Raw genomic sequence first — 26,456 nt, 5'->3', positions numbered from 1 at the left:
TACTGGACTCGGTAGATATTTTACACGTCTTCGTGAACATTAGTTAGTTCTAAGTTGTAGGAGAAACTAACTGAAGGGCCTCGAAAGGGTATCGCTGCTGCTGCTGCTGTTGCTGCTGTTACTGCTGATGATAGTGAGTCGTGGTACAGGGTGAATCAAAAGTTTCTAGATCGCTGAAAAATTTCAAAACTTGATCGAGTATAAATATGTAATTAAAATTTTCCTAGGTCTTTGATACTTCACACGTCGAGTATTAGACGTGTTCGTTCTAAATTAAAGAAGAAAGTAAAAAATATAAAGTTTCGAAAAAAATATTGCTGCTGCCTCTGCTGCTGTTTGTTGCTAATAGCGTATGGTGGTGTACAGGGTGAATCAAAAGTTTGTATTTCGATGAAAATTTCTTAGATGGATCCAAAGTTCCTTAAGCTTTTATTAGATAGTTATATAAATATATTTCGGTAAGTGGTATAAACACGTTCTAATTCTAATTTTCGCAGCTCTCTGTAGTTGTAGATACGCTAGGCATGTATTACACGTGTTCGTGAATATTAGTTCGTTCGAAGTTGAGAAGAAGAAAGTCTCTAAAGGGTTCCGTTGGTAGTTTACTTTTGATAGTGAACGGTGATACAGGTTGAATCAAAAGTTCTTACTTATTTAAGAACGAAAAGTTCTTAGATAGATCGAAACTTTTTAAGCTTCTATTAGAAACAGTGATATAAATAATTTCGTTTGCGAGTATAAACATTTTCTAATTCTAATTTTTCAACAGCTATACGTAGCTGTAGACACACCGAGTATGTTTTACACGTGTTCGTGAATGTTAGTTTGTTACGAGTTGACGGAGAAAGTAGTTAAAGGGTTTCGAAAGGTTGTTGCTGTTACCGCTATTGGTAGTTGCGGTACAGGGTCAATCGAAAGTTCCGAAGTTTCTAGTGGATTGTTATATATAAATAAGTTCGATCGATTGCAAATACGTTGTAATCCTAATAATCGAATTTATCAATTTTACGATATAACCATTTTACGATCTGAAGAAATAATTAAAACCCGTTGAAAGGTCTCGAAAGAGATTAATTAATTTTTAAAGTCAACTAGAAACTTTTGATCAATTCTGTATTAGGGTTTGTAGTGATTCATAGTGCAACGCTTTATCGTTAGATTCTAACGATATTATTTCTCGAAATTATTTCTATTCGATCTGGCTTTAATTATTTCTTTTAAACGTGACTCGATTCGATATCTTTTGATATTTTCTGCTTTCCTCCTTTTTTTTTTTTTAATTTTGCTCTTGTTTTCTTTCTAGTATTTATTGTTTCTACTTGTTTGTATAATTATATCATTGATGATATATATATATATATATCTATATATATATTTGTATCAATGATATAATTAATAGAGTTCTTCTCTTCGTGTAATTGTATAAACCATAATTACGTACAAAACGTAATTGATGTAAATGATATAATATAAATGATATACATGTATGATAGAATGATAGAATTAAACGTACATATTTACATTTCTACATAGATATTTACATACGTGTGTTTGTATGTATATATATATATATATATTTGTTTGCATGTTGCGTGCGATGTATATATTTATGTACGATACGTATCATATGCTTTTGTGATTAAATTAACATTAATTAATGGACGAATAGTTGCAGATGTTAGTTTCACATATTCATTAGTCAATATTATCGTATCGATGATATAATCTAAGAGAACTGATTTCATTAGAATGTATTAGAATTACACACACACACACACACATTCCGGATTAATCATCATCGTTGAAAAAATACTTTTAGTATAATTATATATAAATTTAATATATTTTTGGAAGGAAAAAAAAGAAAAAAGAAAAAAAAAGAAAAAGAGAGGAATAAAAGAAGACAAAAAGAGAAAAACGAGAGAACGAATAATCTCTTATTCAAGTCCGTCTATATAAAGACGTGATTTTCAGGAAAATCCATGTGCTTTTATCACCGTAGGAGGCCTCGTATATGTATGAGTTCTCTCTTCACCCGTTGAGTTTAAAAGGCTTGCGGCCCTTTCGACCTTCGCCATTTCGCTCGCTTCAAATCTCTCTCTCTCTCTCTTTCTCTCTTTCTCTCTTTCGTTCGTCGGATCTCTTACCCGAGATAAGATCGATCGATTTTATCGACGACATTCCGTAACTATAGTCCAGAGTTAGTTAATCGCTACCGTTGCTGGAATTTGAACGAGTACTAGGGGATATTAAAAAGATTTTTTAATTGGATTCATTATACTTACATCTTATTTTTTCTCTTTCCGTATGATTTCTTTTCTTCATTCTTTCTTCGTTTTTCTTTTTTCGATTTGTTTTTTTTTATAATAATAATAGTAATAATAATAATTGTCATTATTATTATTATTATTATTATTATTATTATTATTATTATGAAATATATTCTTTTCGTTTTATCGTAGAACGTATGCGACAGATATGAAGTATTTTTTATTATACAAATTCTTTTTTCTTAGGGAAATATTTTAATGTAACGCGGATGAATTTCTTTTATCGGAAAATATATTTTAATAGATAAATTCTTCGAGCAGTTATATATATATATATATATATATATATATATATATATATATATATATATATACGTAGAAAAAGAAATTTTTTTCCTCCATTCTTTTTTCTTTTTCTTTTTTTTCTTTTTTTCTAATATATATTTCTTTCGAAATATCTCTCTTAAAAAATATTTTAATACATAAATTCTTCGTGTCATAAAATTTATATTTTAACAGAAAAGAGATTCCCTTTGTCGTAAAATATTTAAGTACGTAGATATATCTTTGTTGATAACATAGTTCATTTAAAATATATTAAATATTTCAAACTAGTACAGCTGATAAATTTTTTTTCGTAATAAAACGCGTTAATGGATATCTAAATCCCTTCTGTCCTATATAGAATGTCCCTATAGAATGTATCGACAGAAATATTCTTTTTTTTTCTTTATGTCGTATAAAATATAAAATCTAATCGAGCAAAAAATGAAATCAGAGAATATAACGTTAAGTTAACAAGAGTCATTTGCTTTTTGCACGTATGAGTATATTTTTCAAAAATTTTTTAACGAATCTCTTATGATCCTACGTATTTAAAAAAGTAAAAATAAAAATAAAAAATAAAAAAAAATGAAAAAAGAAAAAAGAAAAATAAAAAAAAATCATAAAAAAGAAAATCCAGGTAAGGATCATTACTGTTGTCCACTTCAGATTTGATAAGGAGCCTCGTTATAAACTCGTATCGTTTCTCTCTCACGTTGATAATCACGTTGCTCGTTAAGACACCAATGAACCACGACGAGTAAAAGCCGGCACACTTCCGGATCATGTCTTTTCTTTTCTTTTTTTCTTTTTTTATTTATTTTTTCTTTTTTCCTTTTTAGTTTTTATTTTATTTTTTTTTTTAAATTTCTTTGTTCCTTTCCTTTCTTTTCTTTTTTTTTTCGTTTGTTGTTGTTGTTTCTTCCGTTTTTTATTTCTTCCATTTCTCGTTCCCTCTGAAAGAGTGCCCAACTCATCGAGACTCTTCTTCTTAAAGAGGGTCGAAGGGTCGTGGCATTCCACTCGCAAAGACCATACGACGTGTTCGTTCCTTGGCGAACGTTCCCTTCAAAGAAAGCCGAGTTCTTCTCGAACCTGACCTTCCGTTCTTTCTTTTTATTTTTTTTTGTGTATCTTTTTTTCTTTGTTTTTTGCTTTATCTCCTTGCTTTCTTCGATCGATAAAACGTTTTACTTCGAGAATAATTTTATAGGAAAATTTGTTTTCTTTTTATCTGATAGTAATTAAAGCGAGAGTTCGAGACGTCGTGACAAAAGAATCTTATTCGATTTAAAAGAGAAGAAAGAAAAAAAAAATGGTAAGGAAGTCATAGCTTTGTCGGATAACGCTTTATGCAAAGATAATTTAATAATTTCTAATTTCTTTTTTATCGTAATTAAGATAGGTGTTCGAGAGGTAACGAAAAAATTCTTATTCGTTTTAAAAAAATGAAGAAAGAAATGAAATTGTATCTTCGTCAGATAACTCTTTATATGTAATGATAATTTTATATTTCCCGATTTTTCCGTTTTCTTTTTTTTTTTTTTTTATATAGTAATTAAATATTGCCGCTTGAGAGGCGACAAAAAATTTTTATTCGATTGAAAAATGAACGAAAGAAGCAAAAAAAAAAAAAAAGAAGAAGAAAGAATAAAATCGAAGATTATAATTGTCAGATAACTCTTCGTAAAAAAAAAAAAAAAACAAAAAAGAAAAATTCCTAATTTACAATCTCTTTCTTCCTATTAATAATTATTATAACGAATATTACGAAGGGGAGAAAGAAAAGAAAAAAAAAGTAAAAATAATAAACTATTATTGCTGCACGATGAACTATCAGAGAATCTAATCGAAAATTCGATTTCGTGTTTGTCGGAACGATTCGATTAAATTAAATACATAGAATCCACTTGATTTTCAAATTACTTTCCAAAGTCTGAACTAATTAGACCGACTTTTGTAAATCTCTCTTTCTCTCTCTCTCTCTCTCTCTATTTCTTTCTCTTTCTCTTTCGGATAATTCACCAGGAGGAGGTTGATCGAGATATCACGTTCAGCATGCACGAGATTTAGCAACGCGACCGGATCAAAAGGGCCGACGATGACACGAGAAACCCTAAGCGGAAGGATTCGGAGACTAACTGTGATATGGATGAGACGAGAGAGGGACCAAGAGAGTGGGAGGGATTTATGAGAAAGAAAGAGAGATAGAGATAGAGAGAAAGAGAGAGAGAGAAAGAGAGAGATACAGTGAGATAGAGAGAGAGAGAGGGAGAGAGAGAACCTCTACTCCGAGGTTTCTCTCCGAACACAGAACGCTTTGTACCATGGAATCCCCAAAGAGACACACCGATGTCAATTCGTCGAAACTGGTTCGACGGATTCATCGTCGACGTGCGACGAGTATGTCTATCTCTGTTACCTTTGATCTCACCGACTTACACGACTTCTCTTTGTCCCTTTTTTTTTCCACCCCCTCACCTCCTCTGCTCTCCCCTCTTCACCATTTTCTTTTTTGCACGGTTGCGCAAATTCGCTTTACGAAGAACCCGTTTTCGTTTAACTCATCCAGATTTATGAATTGTTTTAACAAATGTTTCGAGGTATTACGTTTGTTTTTTCTTCTTTTTCTTCTTTCCCCCCTTTTTTTTCTTTTCCTTTTGTATTTATTCTTTTTGGTTTGTCTTTTCTTTTACTTTTTGTTTTGTTTTATTTATTTCTTTAATTCAATGCAAAACTTGTGCATTCGCTTAACTCGTTTCTTTATTTACGAATTGTTTTAATAAATGTTTCGAAATTATATATTTTCGTTTTTTTTTCTGTATGTATGTGTATATATATGTATATATATATATATATTTTTTTTTTTTTTTTTTACGTAGAAAACTCACGCTCGTTCAACTCGTTGAATTTATGAATTAAGTCTTAACAAATGTTTGGAAGTATCTATTTTTTTATTTCTTCCTTTTTATTTATTTATTTTTTTTTTTTTACGCAAAATTCATGTTCGTTTAACTCGTTGGATTTATGAATTGTTTTAACAACTTCGTTTAACAATGGTTGGAAGAATATGAAAATTTTTTAAATGCGAAAGTCGTGTTCGTTCTGTTCGTTTAATTTATCAATTAGATATTTAGGTCTTAACAAATGTTTAGAAATATTTTCTGTGCAAATCTTACGTTCGTTTAATTAAGCCTAAACAAATGTCTCAAATGAAAAAGTCGTGTTCGTTTAACTCGTTAACTTTATGAATCCAGTTTCGGAATATCTATAAATACTTTTTTTTTTTTTTTCATTCTTTATTTTTGTTTCTTTTTTTTTTTTCTTAAATTCTTCGTTCAATCTTTGTTTATACTTCGAACTTCTTTCGTAGGTCTATCGTAGTCGTTCGAGAAATTTCAAGTTCGTTGAACGTTCTCGTCTTTTCTCGGAACGATGTGTCATTAACCTCAGTTTAAAAACGATCGTGTACTCGAAACGAGCCATGGCCCTTTCCCTTCTGTTTGCTACGCTTAACGGCGGAAAAGTTTCTGATTCCTAGAACGGATTTTCGACGACCCAAATACGAAAAACAGAAAGGCAAAAGTAATCTCGTTCGAGAGAGTGCTTTCTTTCCTCGATTTCTCCATCTCTTTTTCTCAACCACCCTTCTTCTTCTTCTTCTTCTTCTTCTTCTAGTTCTTCTAGTTCTTCCAGTTCTTCTTCTTTCTATTTCTTTCTCTCTTTCATTCTTCTCCATGTTCCTTCTGCTTTTTCGGTTACGAGAAAACCGGAGACTTTCAATTTGTTCAGGAAAGGATACTTTTCTGGCGATGTCCACGCGTCGATAAGGATTTTGCTTCATGCGTGATTACATTCAGAACAAATACGATCCACTTTGATCCTTTTATACTTTTTATTCTTTCACTTCATTACACTAGACTGTATGTTTGTGGAAATGGATATCCTTCTTGGTTGATTACAATTTTACTTACTTACTTACTTACTTACTTACTTACTTACTTATTTATTTACTTACTTACTTACTTACTTACTTTCTTACTTACTTATCAGATGAAGAATTTCGTTTTTTACTTCGTTCTTTCTTTCTTTCTTTTTTTTTTTTTTTGATATTTTGTAACTTTTTTATTCGAATTTTCATACTTAATTACTTTACACAAAATTGTATTTATATATGATTACACAAGATCGTTTTACGAGTATATACTCTTCGGTTGATTCTATATGATCAAAGACGAAACATTTTCCAGACGAAACTTCTCTTTCTGAAATGTATATTTTTATTTATTTATTTACATTTTTTTTTCTCCTATATTTTATCAGACCTCTTATCCGAACTATCGTACTTAATTATTTTGCGTATATTATATAAAAATAATATTTATTATATCTTCCAGGAAAATTCATTTTTTACGTTTCGTACAATCCATCTTTTTTATTTGAAATCCGTACTCAATTATTTCACGTAAGATTGTAATTTATACGTAATAACGCGAGCTCGTTTAAAAGTCTATATACTTTTCGATTGATAGCAATCTTATTTTTCTCGATAATAATTTCTTTCACGAAAATTCACTTCTCACCTTTCGTATAATTCCTTTTTTTTTATTCCAGATTCATATTCGATTATTTTCACACGTGATTTCATATATGTATTTCTTACTTTTTATATAATCCGTCTTTTCCATTCGAAATTTATTCTCAATTACTTCTCGCAAGATTGTAATTTATATATAATAACGAAAGAAGGTTTAACGATTGCAATCATATTTTTCTCTATAATATCTTTCAAGAAAATTCATTTCTTTTTATCTCTTTACACAATTTATCTTTTCCATTTCAAAATTTATTTTACGACATCGAAGATCTCAACGTATTCTATAATTACGTGAGATTTGAGTGTCAAAGTCTATACTTCTCGAATCATTCCAATTTAACATTTTTGTATGATAAATTTCAACAGATAGAAAAATTCTTTTTACCATCGATTCATTTATTTAATTCGAAAAATGCTATGCCCTATTATAAATGTAACAAATTTTGATTCTTAGCAGAGATAAATATATAATGCAATTTGATAAATGTAGTACACTTGAGTATGCATACGAGAACGAAAGAAGAAACATGAGAGGAAAGATAGTGGACAGTGAAGGGGTGGGTGGGGTGGGAAGGGGTGGGAGAAATAAAAGAGAGTACATTTCTCATCAGGAGGGTAGACATAATCGAAAGAAACAGAAGGAGGACAACGTGGAACGTATAAAGGAAGGAAACGATCTTTTCCATCCATCCATCCATCCATCCATCCATCCATCCATCCATTCATCTTTTTCGATTTTCTTTTGGAATATCGATATAACGAAATCAAATGAAACTTGCTATTTCTCTTCGATTCAAAAACTTCTTTTAGGATGAAAATTTATTCGTGTCTGAGAAAAGAATACGGTCGATCGGTATTCAACGTACATATCATTTCTCTCTCTCTCTCTCTCTCTCTCTCTTTTTTTCAATGATAAAAATCGGCAATTTTTCATAAAGGAAAAGGAAATATGAGAACGATTAAGTGAAAAGCGTGCTTCATCGAGTAGACATCGCGAAGTCGTATATATATATATATATATATATATATATATATATATATATATATCCTATAGGATATCGAGTCTCTTCGTTGGGAAAATTCGTTTGGGAAAATTCGTTGGATCGTAATCGAGAGAAAATGATATCGAATAGATCGTCTTTCTCTCTTTGTCTTTCTCTCTCTTTGTCTCTCTCTCTCTCTCTCTTTCTATCTCTTTTTCTCTTTCTTTTTCTTTGGTAGCAAGTCAGTCGTTTCTCTCTGAACGATCAGCAACCTCGATAAGGATAACGTCCTGGTAAATTGCTCGAGTCTCCGAGCTAGGGGAACGATATCCATTATTCGGGACGATTACTCGAATAAGGGACGACAAACGTTCGAGGGAAATCGATCGAGTCGATCGTTGGTTGAGTTATTTTTGTTCGTGATGGCTCTTCGTCGTGCTTGTGCCGGACTGATTCCGGACAGTGCGAAAAGCCGAAAGTCTCCTTCGTGTCTTTGAATATTCATGATTGAGAGGAACGGAGAAAGAAAGAGAGAGAGGGAGAGAGAGAGAGAGAGAGAGAGAGAGAGATCAATGGGTGGTCAGTTGGCGTGAGATCTCACGAAAAGCAGTCACCTTTCGACCCTCTTATCGTCGAGGATCATTGACGTGTTTGTCGTTGATAAAAGAAAAAGAAAAAGAAAAGGAAAAAGAAACAAAGAAGAAAAGAGAGACAATAGAAGCGATCGAAAATAAATCATCGACTCCATCGATTTATATTATATTATTATTTTATTTATTTGTTTACTATTTTTATTTATTCGCTCGTTTATTCGATCGATTTATATATTATTTTATTCGTTCATTTTTTTATTTATACGTTTGTTCGTTTTCTTGCCCGTTTGTTTATTCAGTTTTTCTCGATTTTTTGTTCTTTTTTTTTGTTTCGTTTTGTTTTTTAAATTTTCTTTATCGGATGAACAATATATGAAACTTTGGTAGGTATTTTTTGAAAAATCACTCTTTAACATTTTCTTTTTCTTCTCTTTCGTTTTTCTTCTTTTTTGCTTTTCTTTTCTTTTTATATCTTTTTTTCATCCGGCATAATTTATCATTCCGAAAGTGTAAGAGTATATTGGGATGTCGAATTCGTGAGTTCTTTTCTTTTTTTTTTGGAAGAGAATACCATTTCTGTTTAGTTATTTAGGGAAGAAAAGAGAAAAAAGAGAGAATAGAAAAAATAGAAAAAAGAAAGTAGTGATCGACGAGAAAACGTCCCTGACCTTTGGCCAGGCTTACGAACGAAGGGAAATCGCGGTAGCGTTTTATCTTGATTATAACGTGATTAATTAATTTCAGCGCTTGGAGAACGGCGTATTCTCACGTAGTTTCGATATTGTTGTAAAATACTTACTATACGTAGTTAGTGTATTTTTATTGGGATCGCGAAGATTACAGAGGTGCAAGAGTTTATCGAATATATTCTAAAATCATCGATCGAGATCTTTATTATATTGTGACGTGTATTCGAGTTTCTCACGAGTTTCTTATTACTTGTTACTATTATTATTGTTATTGTTGTCGTTGCTGGTCATTTCGATCAACACGCTCGTATTTTTTTTTTCGTGTCTTCCGTTTCATATTTTTTTCTTTTTTTCTTTCTCTTTTCTTTTCTTTCTTTTTTACTCTCTTTCCCCGAACTACAACACTGCTTCTGATAGTAATGCACGAAGATTGACCGTCGGTCAATCGAACCACAGGTCGATCGATCAAACATTTATTGGCGTGGACGCCTCGCACCGCATCGTTGACTACGAGAATTATGACTCTTCGATATGTGTATATACCATCATTCTCAATACTCGAAGTCTCTTCAGTCGATATCGTTTACTTTGTAATATTTCGTATACTGTTTCCTCGCATATTGCATATATATATATATTTTTTATTTTATAAAACTACACGCTTGCAAAATATCTACATATATATTATAACGTTTTCTAAATATGTATATTTTTTATATACATATATATATTTTGCAAACAACATTCGAAAAATTTTACATAAACGCATATACTATTGTATATAAGATATTCGTACTTAAGATATACAGGGTATCTAAATTATTTAGATTTTATTAATAGATCGTTTCGTGAGCGTGCGACAAAAATGATTTTGACGAAAGTAGGCTAAAATACAATTACTCCGTTCGATGACTTCACTCGATAACTCGACAGCTTCGTGCGAATGAATCGATCGACGCCTACACTGTAATCAAGTTAAACGACAATTAACGTTCGCCTTTCGCAGCTTAGTAATTATGATTTTATCACGCATCTATCACTATTATTATTATTATTACTACTACTACTACTATCATTATTATTATTATTATTATTATTATTATTATTATTATTATTATTATTATTATTATTGTTATTATTATTATTACGAGAATTATGTCTTTAGATATTGATTCAAGCTTAAGGTTCTTAGAAAGTCTATTAAAATTTTTAACAGTGAGAAATCGAGACAAGATCGTGCCGCGATTCGATTATATCGATGACATTAAAAATTCACCAAACGAATCACTTGGCATTTCTAAAATCGTTTTGCAAGTCGTTCGTTATCGGTCGGTCGACGTGCGACGTTCCGACAAAGAAATCCGTTCTCCGCTAGACAAGTCGAACGTTACTCGTCAAAATGGCGCCAGATAACTGTCGTAATAAGCGGAATGGAATGGAATGGAAGGCACTAATTTCTTTCTTAATACGGTAAAGCGTGTCTGGAATCGATCATTCCAGTCTCGTTAATTCGAGAGATAGGAACTCGTTTAAATTGAAATATCATTCGCTATGAAATATTTCATATTGAAAGGATTTGTAACTTTTTATATTCTTATTTAATTATTTTGTAGTATAGAGGTCGATTATAAATTGAAGGATCAGTTATTTCCCATCTCGTTTGTTAGGTAAATATAAAAAAGGAATTGTTTTAAATTATTTAATATTTTAACGAAATACGAAATATCCGATTTACAGAAATCAGAAGTTCAATAATTTCTGATTTTCTTTTTTTCTTGTGGAATATCCATTTATTTTTTTTTCTTTTTTTAATCAATTAAATATCTTAATCAATTATCTTTAAAAAAAATTATTGAACGATTATAGACCCGATAATAATAATAATTAATTTACGACATTAGTTGTACGACCGATGATATATATAATAAATTTCCGATGTAAAAGATTTTTTACAAAGAACTTTACAATAAGTTTAGTTATTATCTTTCTAAGGCTTAATTAATTTATTGATGATAAAAACTTAATTGAACGCGAATTAATCGATTCGCTTAATTCTTATCGCTTATAGTGCTTGCACATTTCAATTTCCGTAAGATCAGTATCATTTCCGTTGTACATAAAATATTTCACACGTCAATTATTAATTTTAAACCTATCCTTATTTTCTGGATAATCGATTGAAATATTTAATTAATTTACGAGGAAAGAAAAAAGAAAGATATAGGATGTTCCATAAAAAAAAAAAATTAATATTCCGATGTAAAATTCTAAAAAATCGCGTGTTTCGTGCTTTTAAAAAATTTGACAATAGGCGAAGTGTCGAAAAAAAATTTTCTTTTACTCTACCCATCTATCGCAGTTAACAAAAACGAGATAACAAACTGGCCTTTTTATTTATAATCATGCTGTATAGATATAGTATATCTATACGATGTCTTCTTACAGATAGATTATAATTATGTTATAGGTATACGTTCGTTTAATTAGATATCTCAAGATTGGATAGTAATTGTTGGTTATTACATAGGCGCGTAATTGATATCCCGTTATCGTGATGTTAAAAGGAAAAAAAGAAGAGAAATAAAAGAAGAAAAAAGAAACGAAAAGAAAAGAAACGAAAAGAAAAGAAAAATATTCGTGTAAGTAGGAAAGAGTCGTAAGGACAGGTATATTATAGCATCGAAAGTAATTATCAGTCTTACGTTGGCGAAGGCACGTTAATCATCTCTCGATAAAATACTTGAAAAATAAATCGTTCTCTCTCTTTCTCTCTCGTCTTATAAGAGATTTCTGAACTGTAAGCCAATCTATTCGAGGAGCCGTCGAAAAGAGGCGGAGGATGATGTTCTCCTTCCTGTTAAAGGATGATTGATATTAACGTCTTACCAGCTCGTAACATATTAATCGCGATCGTGCGCCAAGTAAAAGGAGAAAAGGAAGAAAAAAAAGATACGAAAAGAAAAATAAAGAAAAAAAGAAAAAAGAAAGAAGAAGCAACAGCAAGAGAGAAAAAGAGAGAGAGAGAGAGAGAGAAGATTTCATTGAGTTCGTGTCAAAAATATACCGACTATATTTTTTCCCTGTTATATAAAGAATACCGTATAAGGTCGTTTAATTATTGTCCACGGGATTAAGTTGTACTCTCGACGGACAAACTCCGGTTTCTCCTCTCTGAATTTTTTCAGCTTCGTAACTCCGTTGTCCGTATACGAATGTCGATCTTTGGTACGTACGAAACCCTTGTTATCGTTCTTGTCATAATTAGGCGAAAAGAAGAAACGTTGGTGTGTGTATATATATATATATTCATATATATACATATATACACACACACATTATATATATTAACATATATATATGGTAAGTGTACATACATATTTATTTATATACGTCGAACACAAGTATATGTATATATACGTCGAGTAACCCTGTAATATTCGACTTACACAAATCTTGTTTAAATCGAGAGCTTTCATTTTCTTGTCTCCCTCTTTCCCTTTTTCAATTTCCTTTTTTTTTCTCTCTCGACAACAATCACAATTAATTTCAACTGCATATCATGCACTCTCATCGGTGATATTCTTCTTTCTTTCTTTCTTTCTTTCTTTCTTTCTCTTTTTCTTCTTCTCTCTTTAATGTGCTTTCTCATTTTTATTTACGAAGGGGTAGGAGTGGGGCGCGAAAAATGAGAGAAGAAAGGAAGGGAGAAAAGAAAAGGAAATTATTATTGCCGATCAAGCAACGCCATGATGTAAAGTAAGTAACGTTTTGAAAATGAAAGTTAAATAATGCAGATTTTGTCAACAATCAAGGGAAGAAGAAGCGTTAGTTGAGATATCCGTGAGGAAAGGATGAAGAAACAGGATGAACTCTTATTCGAGGATCTTGGAGAGATAAGAAAAATGGATGAGAAGGAAACAAGAAATAAAGTAAGAAGCAAGAGATATAGAGAGATAGATAGAGAGAGAAAGATAGAGAGAGAAAGGAAAGGTAGTAAACCTTTTTTAAAGCTCCTGCAGGCACGAAACAAGCAAATACTTACTACTGCTATCACACTGATAAAAGGTAGATCCTGTAGATATCGATATGGAGAGGGTTGAGGGAAAGAGGGGAGGGTTGGGACGATAATCCTTTTCCTACGTACCATTTTTCTTGATCCTGTATATTCTTCGAACATATTGGAAAATATCCTTCAATATTTTCTCACCATCTAGACAATGTACAATAGTAGGTACTTACTTAGTTCTTATATATATATATATATATGTGTGTGTGTGTGTGTGATGTGTATATATATATATATATATATATATATATATATATATATATAAGGATATGTATATAAAGATGTGTAAGTTTGAATATTAGTTTTATATGATTTTATGAATTATTTCCTCTTCGATTCCATATACGTGGATATATTTGAAATATTTGAATAAAGAAGAGCAAACAAGAAGAAAAAAAAAAGAAATTAAAACCTATACGATTCGATTTAGAAATTATTTTTCTGTTTTATTTCTTCTTTTTTCTCTTTTTTTTTTTTTTTCTTTTTCGTCCATGGATATACGAACGAATGGATGCGTGTGCACTGGTTTTCAAAATTGTTTACACGTAGATCACGATCGTCGAAGAAACTGAAACGAGTTTTTCCAATTTCTGCTTTATTGTCCTTCGTTCGACCAAGGAAAGTATTTTTTTCTTCTTCTTTTTATTTTCCTGTTTTTTTTTCATCGGAAAACTTTCGACGAAAAAAGAAAGAAAGAGAGAGACAAAGATTGGACGTAGGAAAAGCTGTGTCCCGTTTTTTTTCCCCCTCTTTTCTTTTTCCCTCCCATTTTCCCTCGCCCTCATCCTCGTTCTCGTCCTCTTCCACCTTCGCGTGATTTCCCGATTCGTCCAGGCGGAATAAGCTTCTTGCGTTTCACCGGAAAGAGAGTGTAAAGAGAAAGATGGTCGAATAAAAAAAAAAGAAAAAAAAATATAATAAAGAGAAAAAATAAAAGAAATGAAAGTAAGAAAGATAGAAAAATTAAAAAAGAAAGAAAAAAAAAACGAGAAAAGAAAAAAGAATGAAGGTTGAAAAATGAAAAGTTAGAAAGCGGAGAGTGACGAGTCAGAGGACGACGAGAACGATGACGAGGACGATTTCGTATAAGAAATTCCGTAATCGCGTCGTTGGTCCTTTTCTTCCTCTTCTCATCTGTGAAAATTGATATTCTGAGTTTCCCTTCCAAGAAACGAATCCGTCATTTTTCTATTTCATTCTCGCGCACGATATTTCCCTGATTTTCGTAGAATATTTCAAGACCGTTCTTTTCATTACTCTCATTGTCCGCCATTTTTAAAGTAAGTTTAATCACGAAAGTTGACCTTTTCGTGATATAATAGAAATTAAAAATTAACGGTACACGATGGATCAAGTTTGATAAAAGATTCTTTTGTCGGGATCGTTTACGTTAAATGTTGGAATTTTTAATAATATAATATTTCGATGCTAACGATGCTAATGTTTCTTTTCTTTTTTTCTTTTATATTGAAAATTTAATATTTTCATATTTATTAAATCATTTCAAATTTAATATGTATTAAATCACAATATTATTGTATTTTTCATTGAAAATATGTTTGGTATATATATATATATATGTATATATTCTTTTTTTTATTGAAAATTGTTAATATTTTATGCATAAATAAATAACAGGGCGCTATTGTATTTTGTAAAGTGAAAATATTTTTGGTATCTTATATCCAGTATTATTTTTTTATACACTTGAAACTGTTTGGTTTCTTGCATCCAAATAATTGATAGTATGCAGTATTTTATTCATGGAAAATTTTCAGTATATTATATATTGAAAAACTGTTGGAAATCTCTTCTCTAAATAAAAAAATAAATCTATATAATACTACTTTATTGACAATATTTAGTAATTAAGATCCAAACGAAGAAAGAATATATGTAAACAAAAATAAACTTTACATCGTCGATTACGTTTTATTGAAAAAAAACTTCTAATATATTGAATTTAAATCCATTAAATTAACCTTATAGAATTCTTCTTTTTTTCTTTCCCTCGAAAATGTTTCGTCAAATTTAAATCTGAAATAATATCGTATAATATTTTTTATCGACAATTTTTACGTTACATCTATGATACATCTTTTTTATTTACGATATAATCTATCTTATTTAATAATATATCTTTCTTATTTCTTTTCGCAAAGATTCCATTAGATTTTTTCCATCTTTGCAACGTTTTTACTTTATCGAGAACTTTGTGTTATTTTCATACTTTCGTAATTCCACTACGAGCTTTCGAATGACGTTGGTATACTTACTTACTTAAATGTGAAGATAAGAAAAAAGGAAAGAATGAAAAAAAAAAGAAAAAAGATAAAGAGAAGAAATGGTTCGAGTTGGTCTCTTCTCTCGACTCGAAATTTTTCGAGCTAACTCATTTCTCGTCCTCGTTCTCGTTCTCCGACCACTTGGCAACTACCTACTACTTTTCGCGAATTACGGAAAAATACTCTGATGCGAGCTAGAGAGCTAGGCGAGCTACTAGAAGCAAGCCAGCTAACGCGACACGTAATTTCTTTCTTACGATCTTCCAAAGATCGTAAACAGCCTGACTTCTTTGCTCCATTCTCTTTCTCTCTTTCACTCGCTCCGTTTCTTTCATTCTGTTTTACGTCTTTGTTTTTTTTCCAGGCTTCCTTTTTCTTCTCATTCGTGTTATAAAAATATTACCTTTTGTTGTATTTTTTTCTTCTTCTACTTCTTTTAAGTTTCGAATCTTTTCTCAAGTTCACTCGCACAAAAATATTATATTCATTCTTTTCCTATTTCTTTCATTCCTACGAGATCTTTTTCTTTTTTGATCCGTGAAAGAAAGAAGAAATAAAAAAAAAAGAAAAGAAGAAAAGAAACGAAGGAAAGAAAAAAGAGAAGGAAAGGAAAAGAACGAAGGAGAAAAAAAAATGTCTCTTCTTTGTCGTTCGAAAAAGAAGAAAAAGAAGGAGAATAATTGACGAGGGGCGGGGAATAGTTGCAGGAAGGAAAAACGGATCGAGCGGAAAACGAGAATCGACGCGGATCTCTCGGCCACGTCGTGAAATAATTGATCGCTCTTGGCTTGACGGAAAATGGAATCGTTTAGAGAGAACGAGTAGAAAGAGAGTGCGAAAGAGAAAGAGAGAGCGAAAGAGAGAGCGAAAGAGAGAGAGAGAGACGCGTCAAGATATCGTGCCATCGTGCTATCATGAGTTCTCTCGATATCTCGAAAAACTCGGGAAATAATTTACGAGGAAGTTCGAGATCGCCGGAACACGACGATATTATTATAATATAGAATGAAAGACAGAGATAGAAAGAAAGAGAAAGAGAGAGAGAGAGAGAGAGAGAGAGAGAGAGAGAGAGAGAGAGAGATAAATGGGACGCGTTTACTATCTCTCTCTTTCTCTCTCTTTCTCTTACCCTTTCCATTTTGATATTTTTCTCGAGAGGATGCAAGATTGCCGATCGATATCGAGTTTCGAGACGAAACGAACGAGCATTCGAGATAGTTCTAGCAATTTTCGCGCCTCTTTTCTATAATCGAAATCGTACAACTTCACTTTACCTTTCTCTATCTTCTCTTTCTCTCTCTTTCTTTCTTTCTCTGTATCTCTCTATCTCTATTTCCATCTCACTTCTCTTCTGTAGCATCCTCTCTCGTTCTCCTCGTTGTCTATTTTCGTCGTAATATTTCGTGGCTATGCGATCCTCCATTGAAATCGTTCGAGATCTTCCCTTCGTGAGACTCTATCGATGAGGATGAAGAAGAAGGAGTAAGGAAATGAAGAAGACCTGATGAAAAAGGAAATCCATAAGGACATAGAAAATATATAAGCTGTAGGTGTATATGTATATGTATATCTGTGTATAAATATTTATTTGGTACACTTTCGTTTTTATATACAACTTATGTGAATATTTATACATGAATATATTCGGGTATGTATGTGTACACATACATACATATATGTATGTATATATCTCACACGTATATGTTTATATGAGAGAGAGAGAGAGAGAGAGAGAGAGAGAGAGAGAGAGGGAGAGAGAGAGACACGTGTGTGTGTTTGTGAGTATATATATATATATATATATATATATATATATATATATATATATATATATAGAGAGAGAGAGTGTTTCGTTTATCTCAAAAAATTGGATTATCACTTGTGGGATTGAACCTATAAAAAAAAATATATTTTTACATACTTGCTTGGTACCAGGCTAGGCATCATATGGTGCCGACATATTTTTCTGTTGTGTCTTTTTTTTTTGCAAGTAGATTGGCCAGGGAAGTTTCAAAATCAAATCCATTTCATTTTTTTTTCTTTTTTTGTTTTGTTTTGTATAATGGAGTTGCATTTTTTTTTCCTTTTTTTTTTCTCTTTTTTCATGATACGACAATACTTATTCGAGATCCATATAAACATTTGACAATCCAGAAAAGATGCATTAACGAAAAGTCGCAAATGTTGCATGTAGCAAAATTTATAACGTTCTGTAAGAATTAATGATCTAACACGGACGCTTCGTCGAATCCGTTTAAAAAAAAAATTCCATTGGAAACAACAGCGATAAAAAAGAAAAATAAAAAAGAAGAAACAAAAAAAGAAAGAGTGTATTTGACTTTGAAATTTTCTTCGACCAATCGATCAGCAGAAAAAAATATTTTCGCCGTATGACGCCTCCTAAACGACAGATTTTTCTATAAAAAAAAAAAGAAAAAGAAAAAAGAGGAAAAAGAAAAAGAAATAAAGAAAAACAAAAACAAAAAGAAAAGAAAAAAGAAACAAAAAAGAATGTTTTTTATTATGATCCGTGCCTCCTCGGAGATATTTCAATTTTTCGAGATAAAAGCAACTCTCTACATACATACATACATACATATCTACATATATACATACATACATACATACATACATACATACATACATGCATATATATATATATATATATATATATATATATATATATATATATTTATAACAACCAGGTTCTCTTTCGTTTATGTTGAGGACATATAGACGAATAATGTCTTTGAAATAGAAGCGCGAAGATTCTTCTGCCACTTTAGATACCGATGTTTAACGATCGCCATAATGTGTTTTGCCACTTGGACCGATTTGAATCGGTTCGCGGACTCCAACATTCTCTCTTTCTCTCTCTCTCTCTTGCAAAATACGCGTCTTTCTTTATCAGTGATCGTAAATAAGAGCGTGTTAATACCTCTCCGAGAGACGAACGAAAGTACGATTGCTCGTACTACTCAACATCATTTGGAAGGTCGATAAACTAAATTTATTTTTTTTCTCTTGTTTCATTCTTCATGATACTCTTCGATGTAAATGGCTCGATATATATATTTTTTTATTGTTATTATTTATTTTTTTTTTAAACACGCAACATTCATTCAGACAAAGAGATCGTTTTTCCTATTAGCTATTGTGAATTTCGTACGAATTTTTTATTTATTTTTTATATGTATATAGATATACTTGTTCGGACACTCTGATATATATATTTTTTTATTGTTTTTTAAATACGAAACATTCGTTCAGATAAAGAGATCGTTTCTTCTATTAACTATTGGAGTTTCGTAGGAATATTTTTATTTATATGTTATATATGTGAATATACTCATTTGGATTTCTATGTGATCGACGAAATATTTTAATTGATTTAATCGGACACAAGTGAAATATTCGATAAATTATAAGATTCATACGATCGATGACAAATTTGATGTGTAGCTTCAAAGAAGCGGTTCTTGAATTAGATGATTCAATATTTAACGAATTCCAATAGTATTATTAAGAAGTTTTATCGGCATCGCGTCGAATAGCTGTCAAAGTCAGATAGATTTAAACGGATATGATCGTTAATCTAATTATGATTCAATGACATCTGAAGTGAATGACATCTAGAAAATGACGTTCATTGAAATAGATATCGATATATATATATATATATATATATATATATATATATATATATATATAAAATGTTCAAATTATACGTGTTACTCACTCTTATATCTGTTTACTCTTAGAGATACAAAAACGTAATATTATTTCTATATGATTTATATATCCATATATTTTCATTTTTTATATAAATAATTTTCAAAAATGTAAATTGTAATTCTCGTAGATAAAATTGTCGACGTAGAAAAATGTATAATAATTTTATTTTCTTTTTATACATAGATACACTTTGTTTGCAAATCAATTTCGCTAAAAATTCAATTTGTAATTTTCGTAGATAAAATTTTCCAGATAGAAAAACCAAGGTATGATGCTAATAATTTCTTTTTTTCCTTTTTATAACTTATACATATATACATTTCGTTCGTAAATTAATTTCTGTAAAATTTAATTTGCAATTTTCAATATATATATATATATTTCTTTTGTTATTGTTATTATTATTTATTTTTTTTTAAATTCGCAACATTCATTCAGACAATGATATCGTTTCTGCTGGCTGTCGAAAATGTTTTTTCGAATTCTTTATTTACTCGTTAAATAATCGTAACCAATAAACTTACGTCGTTAATGAATTCTTTCTTTTTTTTTTTGTTTTTTAACTCAGACGTAGATATATTTCCTTCGTAAATTAATCTCGTAATGTCTTTAATATGTAATATTGTGGATAAGAAAATATCGAAAATAGATTTGGAACGGGAGGTGTGTCTCATAAATTACGAGGAGCACGTGTAAGGTATAAATGGCTGGTAGATACATATTGCTTCGTCGTCATGGAGAATCGTGAGAGTACAAAGGGTTGATTCAGAGGCGGCTTAAATTATCAGGACGAAGTCGAGATAGGCGATAAGACGACGGTCGCACGAATTTCACGCCTGCGTGGTATACGAATGGACGTACTGACGGACCGACAGATGGACGGACGTACAACTTCGAGAAAGCTGATCGGACCGGTCTATCTCTTTCTCTCTCTCTCTCTCTCTTTCTTTTTCTCTCTCTCTTTTTCACTCACTCACTCATATCTAACATACGAGATTGAACTTAAATTGTACACGAAATAAACAATGTAATCGCTGTTAGACGCATGTGAATTCTTCATGATATCTCCGTACGATATGACGGAATTTAAATAGATTGTAGACGTATATTTTACTTTTTCTAATTTTGTATCCGTTTCAATCGTAGGAGAATTTCTTGATCACGAGATTTTTTAGGAATCTAGACTTTAAAAAGAGTGTGTGTATGTGTGTGTATAATATGAAAGTTATACGGTATTAATTATACCAATGTAATTATATTATTGATAAAAGTTATACATAAAATAATATTAGAAACTTCGTTATATGGTATTATTATAGCATATACCGGTATAATTACATACTAAAATTAGTATAGGTAATAAAATTAATATAATATTATATCTACCATTATAGATTAAAACAAAAGGAACATTACAAACTTCGTAGACGAATTAATTGATTATTAAAGTTTATCGGGATAAAATTAAATGAAACTTTTATAGTAAAGAAATATTATACACGTGCACACACACACACATATATCCATATATCAATACATACACAGTTACATATCGTTATAGAACGTTAACGAATAGATTTTACTTGCTTTTTATTTCCTCTTTCATTCTTTTTATTCTTTCTGAGACAAGCGATGGGTGGAAGGATCGATTTAAGTATTTTATGAGAATTTTTCGAGTATCATCGACTCTAGTAAATTTACGTATACCTATGTTACGTATCTACATTATACAATGTACATATATACATATATATTATAGTATACACATATATATGTATATGTATATGGAGAACTTAAAGAGGCTAGCAGAGATTTCGAGGATCGATGGAGAGGAAGAATCTTTCGGAAGTCGTGAAGTCCAGAAGGTAATAGCTCGAAGACGAACGCTAAACTGCCACTTCAGGAACGTTCTCTGCTTTCGACCGAGTTCTCCTCCTCCTCCTCCTCCTCCTCCTCCTCCTCTTCCTCCTCTTCCACCTCCTCCTTCTGCACCTCCTCCTTCTCAGTCTCCTCCACCTATTCGACGTGCTTTTGACGGCACGAATTTCGTCGGGCTGACATACCTCGAATTCGTCGAGATCGAGATAAACCAAATAGGTATACGAGACTTGCTCATAATGCGCATAAACGGAGCACCTTCCTTCCTTCCTTCCTTCCTTCCTTCCTTCCTTCTATCCTTCGGGATTTCTCCATTAATTTATTCTAAATCTCAGAGAAAAATATTTTCTCGTATTAAACGATTGGTATTCGTTAAACGCATGCGTCTCTCTCTCTCTCTCTCTCTTTTTCTCTGTTTATCTCTATCTCTCGCGGCGCGTCTTTTTTATAAAAGTAGAATAAATACAAATGACAAATAAATAAATAACAATAGATAAGTAAAATAACAAATAAAATAAGATAATATATATTGTATAAGTAAAAAACGATGATACGCTTTCGATCAATCGCGAATCGAAATGATAAAAAACAAGATGATAAAATGGAATAAAGAAAGAGAAATACACATGTCTCCGCCATTCCCAACCCTTCACTGTGTGCCACTTCTCTCCTCTCCCTTCTCACAACTGGTCGGGTAAAAAGAAAAAAAAATTGAAAATCGATCTCGATCTCGATCATCATAGTCGGAAATCGACGAGTAGGTAGAAAAGCAGCGTGTATTCCGTGAAGAGGACGAGAGAGAGAGAGAGAGAGAGAGAAAGAGAGAGAAAGAGAGAGATAGAGAGAAAGATGGAGAGTAAGGTATAAAGAAAAGCGATCTGCTTCTGGGTAACACGCGTTACGCTCGAAAGCATGCAATTTCTTCGTTGAACGTTTCTGTGTGCTGCTTCCGTTAAGAAAAAGAAAGACAGAGAGAAGGAGAGAGAAAGAGAGAGAAAGAACGAGAGAACTCGAGAAAGAGACAAACAGAGAGAGAGAGAGAGAGAGCGGAAGCGTTCGCAAAAGGCAATTCTAACAAGGTACCGAGTATACGTAACCGAGGATGCGTGTAACCAGGTACGTTGGCCCTCTGAACCCAACTTCATGTAGAGAAAGGAGAGAGAGAGAAAATATCGTAGAGAAGTAGATAGGAAGAAAGAGAAAGGAAGAGAGAGAGAGAGAGAGAGAGAGAGAACACGTTATGTTGAACGAGCGGTCCAAGGGGACAGATTATAACTGCATCCTTGAGGAACGATCCTAATGGGATTTTTCCGAAGGATGTGCGAGAGCTAAGTTCCTTCCTCTCTCTCTCTCTCTCTCTCTCTCTCTCTCTCTCTCTCTCTTTCTCTCTCTTCTTCTCCTTCGAGTTTGAGTTTGAGTTTGCCTCCTTCGAGTTCTCATTTTCAGCCCTTTCGTGACACGTTCCATAGGACTACGTCATATCGAAGGTAGGAAGGAAGGAAGGAGTATTGATAAGCGTAAAGCAGGAATTCCCATAAGTATTAACTTTCCTTTTTCGCTCCTAAGACGTAAATATTGTATATTATATATATTACATATAGGTAGTATTATGGTATAAGATGTAATATTATTGTATTATTAATGTATTATATATTATGTATTATATATACGTAGTATTATATTATAAGACGTAATATTATTATATTATAAATGTATTATATATAAAGTATTTACGTATGCAGGTACTTATACATCTTGGTATGTAGATACATAGGTGTCTTATATGTGTTACGTGTGTTAAAGAGAGATAGAATGAGAGAGAGAAAGAGTTTGTAATATTAGTATGCGCATTTTAATAATTTAATAATTTTGTTATCGAAGAAACAAGTTCGTTCTTTAAAAGATGACGATTTAATGTTAGGTGATTAAAAAAAAAAAAATAGTAAATAAAAATAATGAGAAAAAATTAAAAAAGTAGAAAAAGAAAAAATAGAGACGATTACGTTCGTTAAAGCTTATGAAGAGAAAAAACATATACATATACACACACACACACGCACACACACGTTTTATAGTAAGTTTGATGTTAATCCTGATCGTTTATTCTTGCGTTACGCTTATCAATCCCTCTTACCTTCGATTAGTTAAGAACTGAGGCGTGAAGCGAAAGAAGAGTCTAGCTAATCCAAGCAAAAAGCGTGTTGTAGTCACTCGGGGGAAATAAAAAGAAAGAGAGAGAGAGAGAGAGAGAGAGAGAGAGAGAGAGAGAGAAAGAGAGAGAGAGGAATAGAAAAAGGAAGATTATACGGATAGTTGAAACAGCACGTATGTATATTCTATCTTTTTCTCTCCTTTCTTCTTCACGAAGAGAACCAACACATGCACATTTTCTTTACCTTTCGTGTAACTTACAATTAGTCTCTTTTCACTCGCAACCTGTTTTCGTCTGCCGTCCAGTAGTTGCTCTTGCTTTTGAGCTTGACCCTCCCCTCTCTTACTGATTACATCCCAAAGTTAATAATTAATAGCAGCGTGAGTTCTAACAAAAGTTTTGCTTGGGGATAATAAGAAAAAGAAAAGAAAGAAAAGACGAAAAGAAAATGAAATAAATTAGAAAAGAAAGAAAGAAATATATATATATATATATAATTAGATTTTTCAAACAGTTATAGCTATTATAATATGACGTGCTTTTTTTCTTCATCTCATTGATCATCGGAATAATGCAATTAAATATAGAATAGAGTTATATAAAAGTATAAAATATATTTCTTCCTTTTCTTTTTTTATTGTCAGTAACAAAGTTTCGATATTAAGTTTATTATCTAATTTTAATATCTCTCATATCGTTGACAAATATTATTCAATTCTAACAATTTATAAAATTCATTAAAATTGAATTTATTGTCGAAATTAATCTTTTATCGTTAATACACAATATATATATACACACACATACACACATACAATATCTATTTTATTTTCATATTTATATTAAGTTTATCGTGTAAATAAAATATTTTCACGGGTCATGATCTAAATCCATTTAAACCAGGATTAATGTATCGAGTTGTCGATAAGGATAGGGCATTATTCTGGTTGTTCTCTTCCTGTTGTTCTCTCTAGCAAGCGTGTCGGCAACAGAGGAAACAGTGTATGGTCGACGGTGCTTGAGATAGGACACGAGCAGTGAATCATCTTCTCACCTTGATCTTAGAGAAGTTAGTGCTAGTAGTACATGTATACGGACATATATACATACCTAAGTGTTATAAACGCGTACACACACATAACACACACATAAGTTGGCGTAAACGAGCATGCTCGGCTCATGACACTTTGACCCTTTAAGACTACTATCGCGTGTCTCGATCTTGACTCCTTATACGGGTGCAATCTTTGTAAGCATGTGGAAGCTTTAGTTATATATATGTATGTGTGCGTGTTTACGTTTCTTTTTGGTCATATTATTTTATGTCCAGTGTGTACGTGTGTTAATGTGTTCGTTACAATGCTTGCTACTATCCTCCCTCTTTATCCTTACCCGACAAAAAAAAAATGTCTCTTTTTTTTTTTTTCATGAATGAAACTCACGTTTTGAAATATAGACGCACGAATATAGATGCGTTGTTTTATAATTAATTTTAATGATTTCTAATGATAATACCTCGCACGTAAATAGATACGTATAAGCGTATTTCGTTTACCTTAATAGCGACCCGTTTAATCGCGATAAAATCTCGTTTGCTTTACTCGAGTCCGGAGTTCTTCTTAGCTGTTGCAGGAAGGAGAGCTGCTTTTCAAGCGGCACGATACCCACCCTGCCGGAGTAATTTAATTTATGTCGATGCGGGACTCAATTTTTGTTTTCGTTACTACCCTTTTCTTTTATTTTTTACCCTTTTCAGATGCAATAATTCTAGAATATTAAAACTCGAACCTTTTGTTTCGTTTCTTTCTCTTCTATTTTTCAATGTACGATAATTTCGATTGTTCGCACTATCTCGATAGAAAATTTCTCGATGAGTGAAAAAGTAAAGTAAAAAAAGAATACTAAGAAAAATTCTAGGGAATCAAAAGGTCGAAAAAATTATTCATTGACTTAACACATACATGAAAATCTCTTTACATGGAAATACAATGAATAAAAAAAAAATATATATATATATATATAATTATCAAATCGATAAACCTTCGATAGACATTAGTGAATTATTCGTTAACGAGTAGGTAATTGATCGAACGCCTTTATGTTTTCAGAGAACAAGTTGCAACACTTTCGTAACGATCTATATATGGGTGATGAGCCAAGTAGAAATTTGAGAAGCGATACGACGAGGAAGCAACGAGTTCAAGCACGGAAGAGGCTCGGCGAGTTGAAGAGACGTAGGAAAACGAAGGATAAGAGGAAGCAAATGCCGGAGAAGTCTCTATCGGGAGTAAAGCCGTCGGTGGTGTCGGATGTCGGTGGCTTGAACGAAACTTTGATGTCGAGATTGGATCTAAGTTGTCTCATGAAGGCACGCAGAAAGGGTCTTATCAAAGCACCCTCGGTCGTTAATGCTTATCCTCCGAGATACGCTAGGTCGGTTAAAAAGCATCTTCCTTTTACTTTACTCATTCTTTGGTCAACTTTATTTTATTTGCATTTAGCCCGATAAAAGATATTCCCGAAGATGTAACTCGAGTAAAAAGACTTTTGTTAGATATATTACAGGGTTGGGACGAAGGACGAAAGAAAGGTCAAAGTTTTTTTTTCTATATTTTCCTTCTTGTTTTTTTTTGTTTTTTTTTGTTTTTCTTTCTTCCTCTTCTTCTTCTTTTTCTCTCTTTTTTTTCTTTTCATTTTTCTTTCGACGCACACACGATCCTAAAGTTATGGCATAACGAACGACGTTTGTACTCCATTTGACTTTTTATTTGAAACTTGATGATCGTTGGCCTCTGTTATCCAATAATTCTTCTTTTCTTTTTTTCTTTCCTACAATTTTTCACTTCAAATGTTTCATATACGTACATATGTGTATTTTATTGTA

At 31.7% G+C, this 26,456-nt stretch overlaps 1 protein-coding gene across 2 annotated transcripts in view; it reads left to right on the top strand.

The window, feature by feature from the left end:
* LOC127062538 (fibrillin-1) overlaps nucleotides 1–26,456 on the top strand; it is a 130,336-nt gene that overhangs the window by 61,588 nt on the left and 42,292 nt on the right. For both annotated transcript variants that reach the window (XM_050990968.1, XM_050990969.1), the window contains one exon: nucleotides 25,681–26,005. In XM_050990968.1, the coding sequence (XP_050846925.1) occupies nucleotides 25,681–26,005 (325 nt within the window). The remainder of the gene's footprint in view (nucleotides 1–25,680; nucleotides 26,006–26,456) is intronic.

The sequence above is a fragment of the Vespula vulgaris genome, chromosome 3 (genome assembly GCF_905475345.1).
Source record: "Vespula vulgaris chromosome 3, iyVesVulg1.1, whole genome shotgun sequence".
NCBI classification, from domain to species: domain Eukaryota; kingdom Metazoa; phylum Arthropoda; class Insecta; order Hymenoptera; family Vespidae; genus Vespula; species Vespula vulgaris.
Note: the sequence above shows the minus strand (reverse complement) of the source record. Positions and strands in the feature narration are given on the sequence as shown.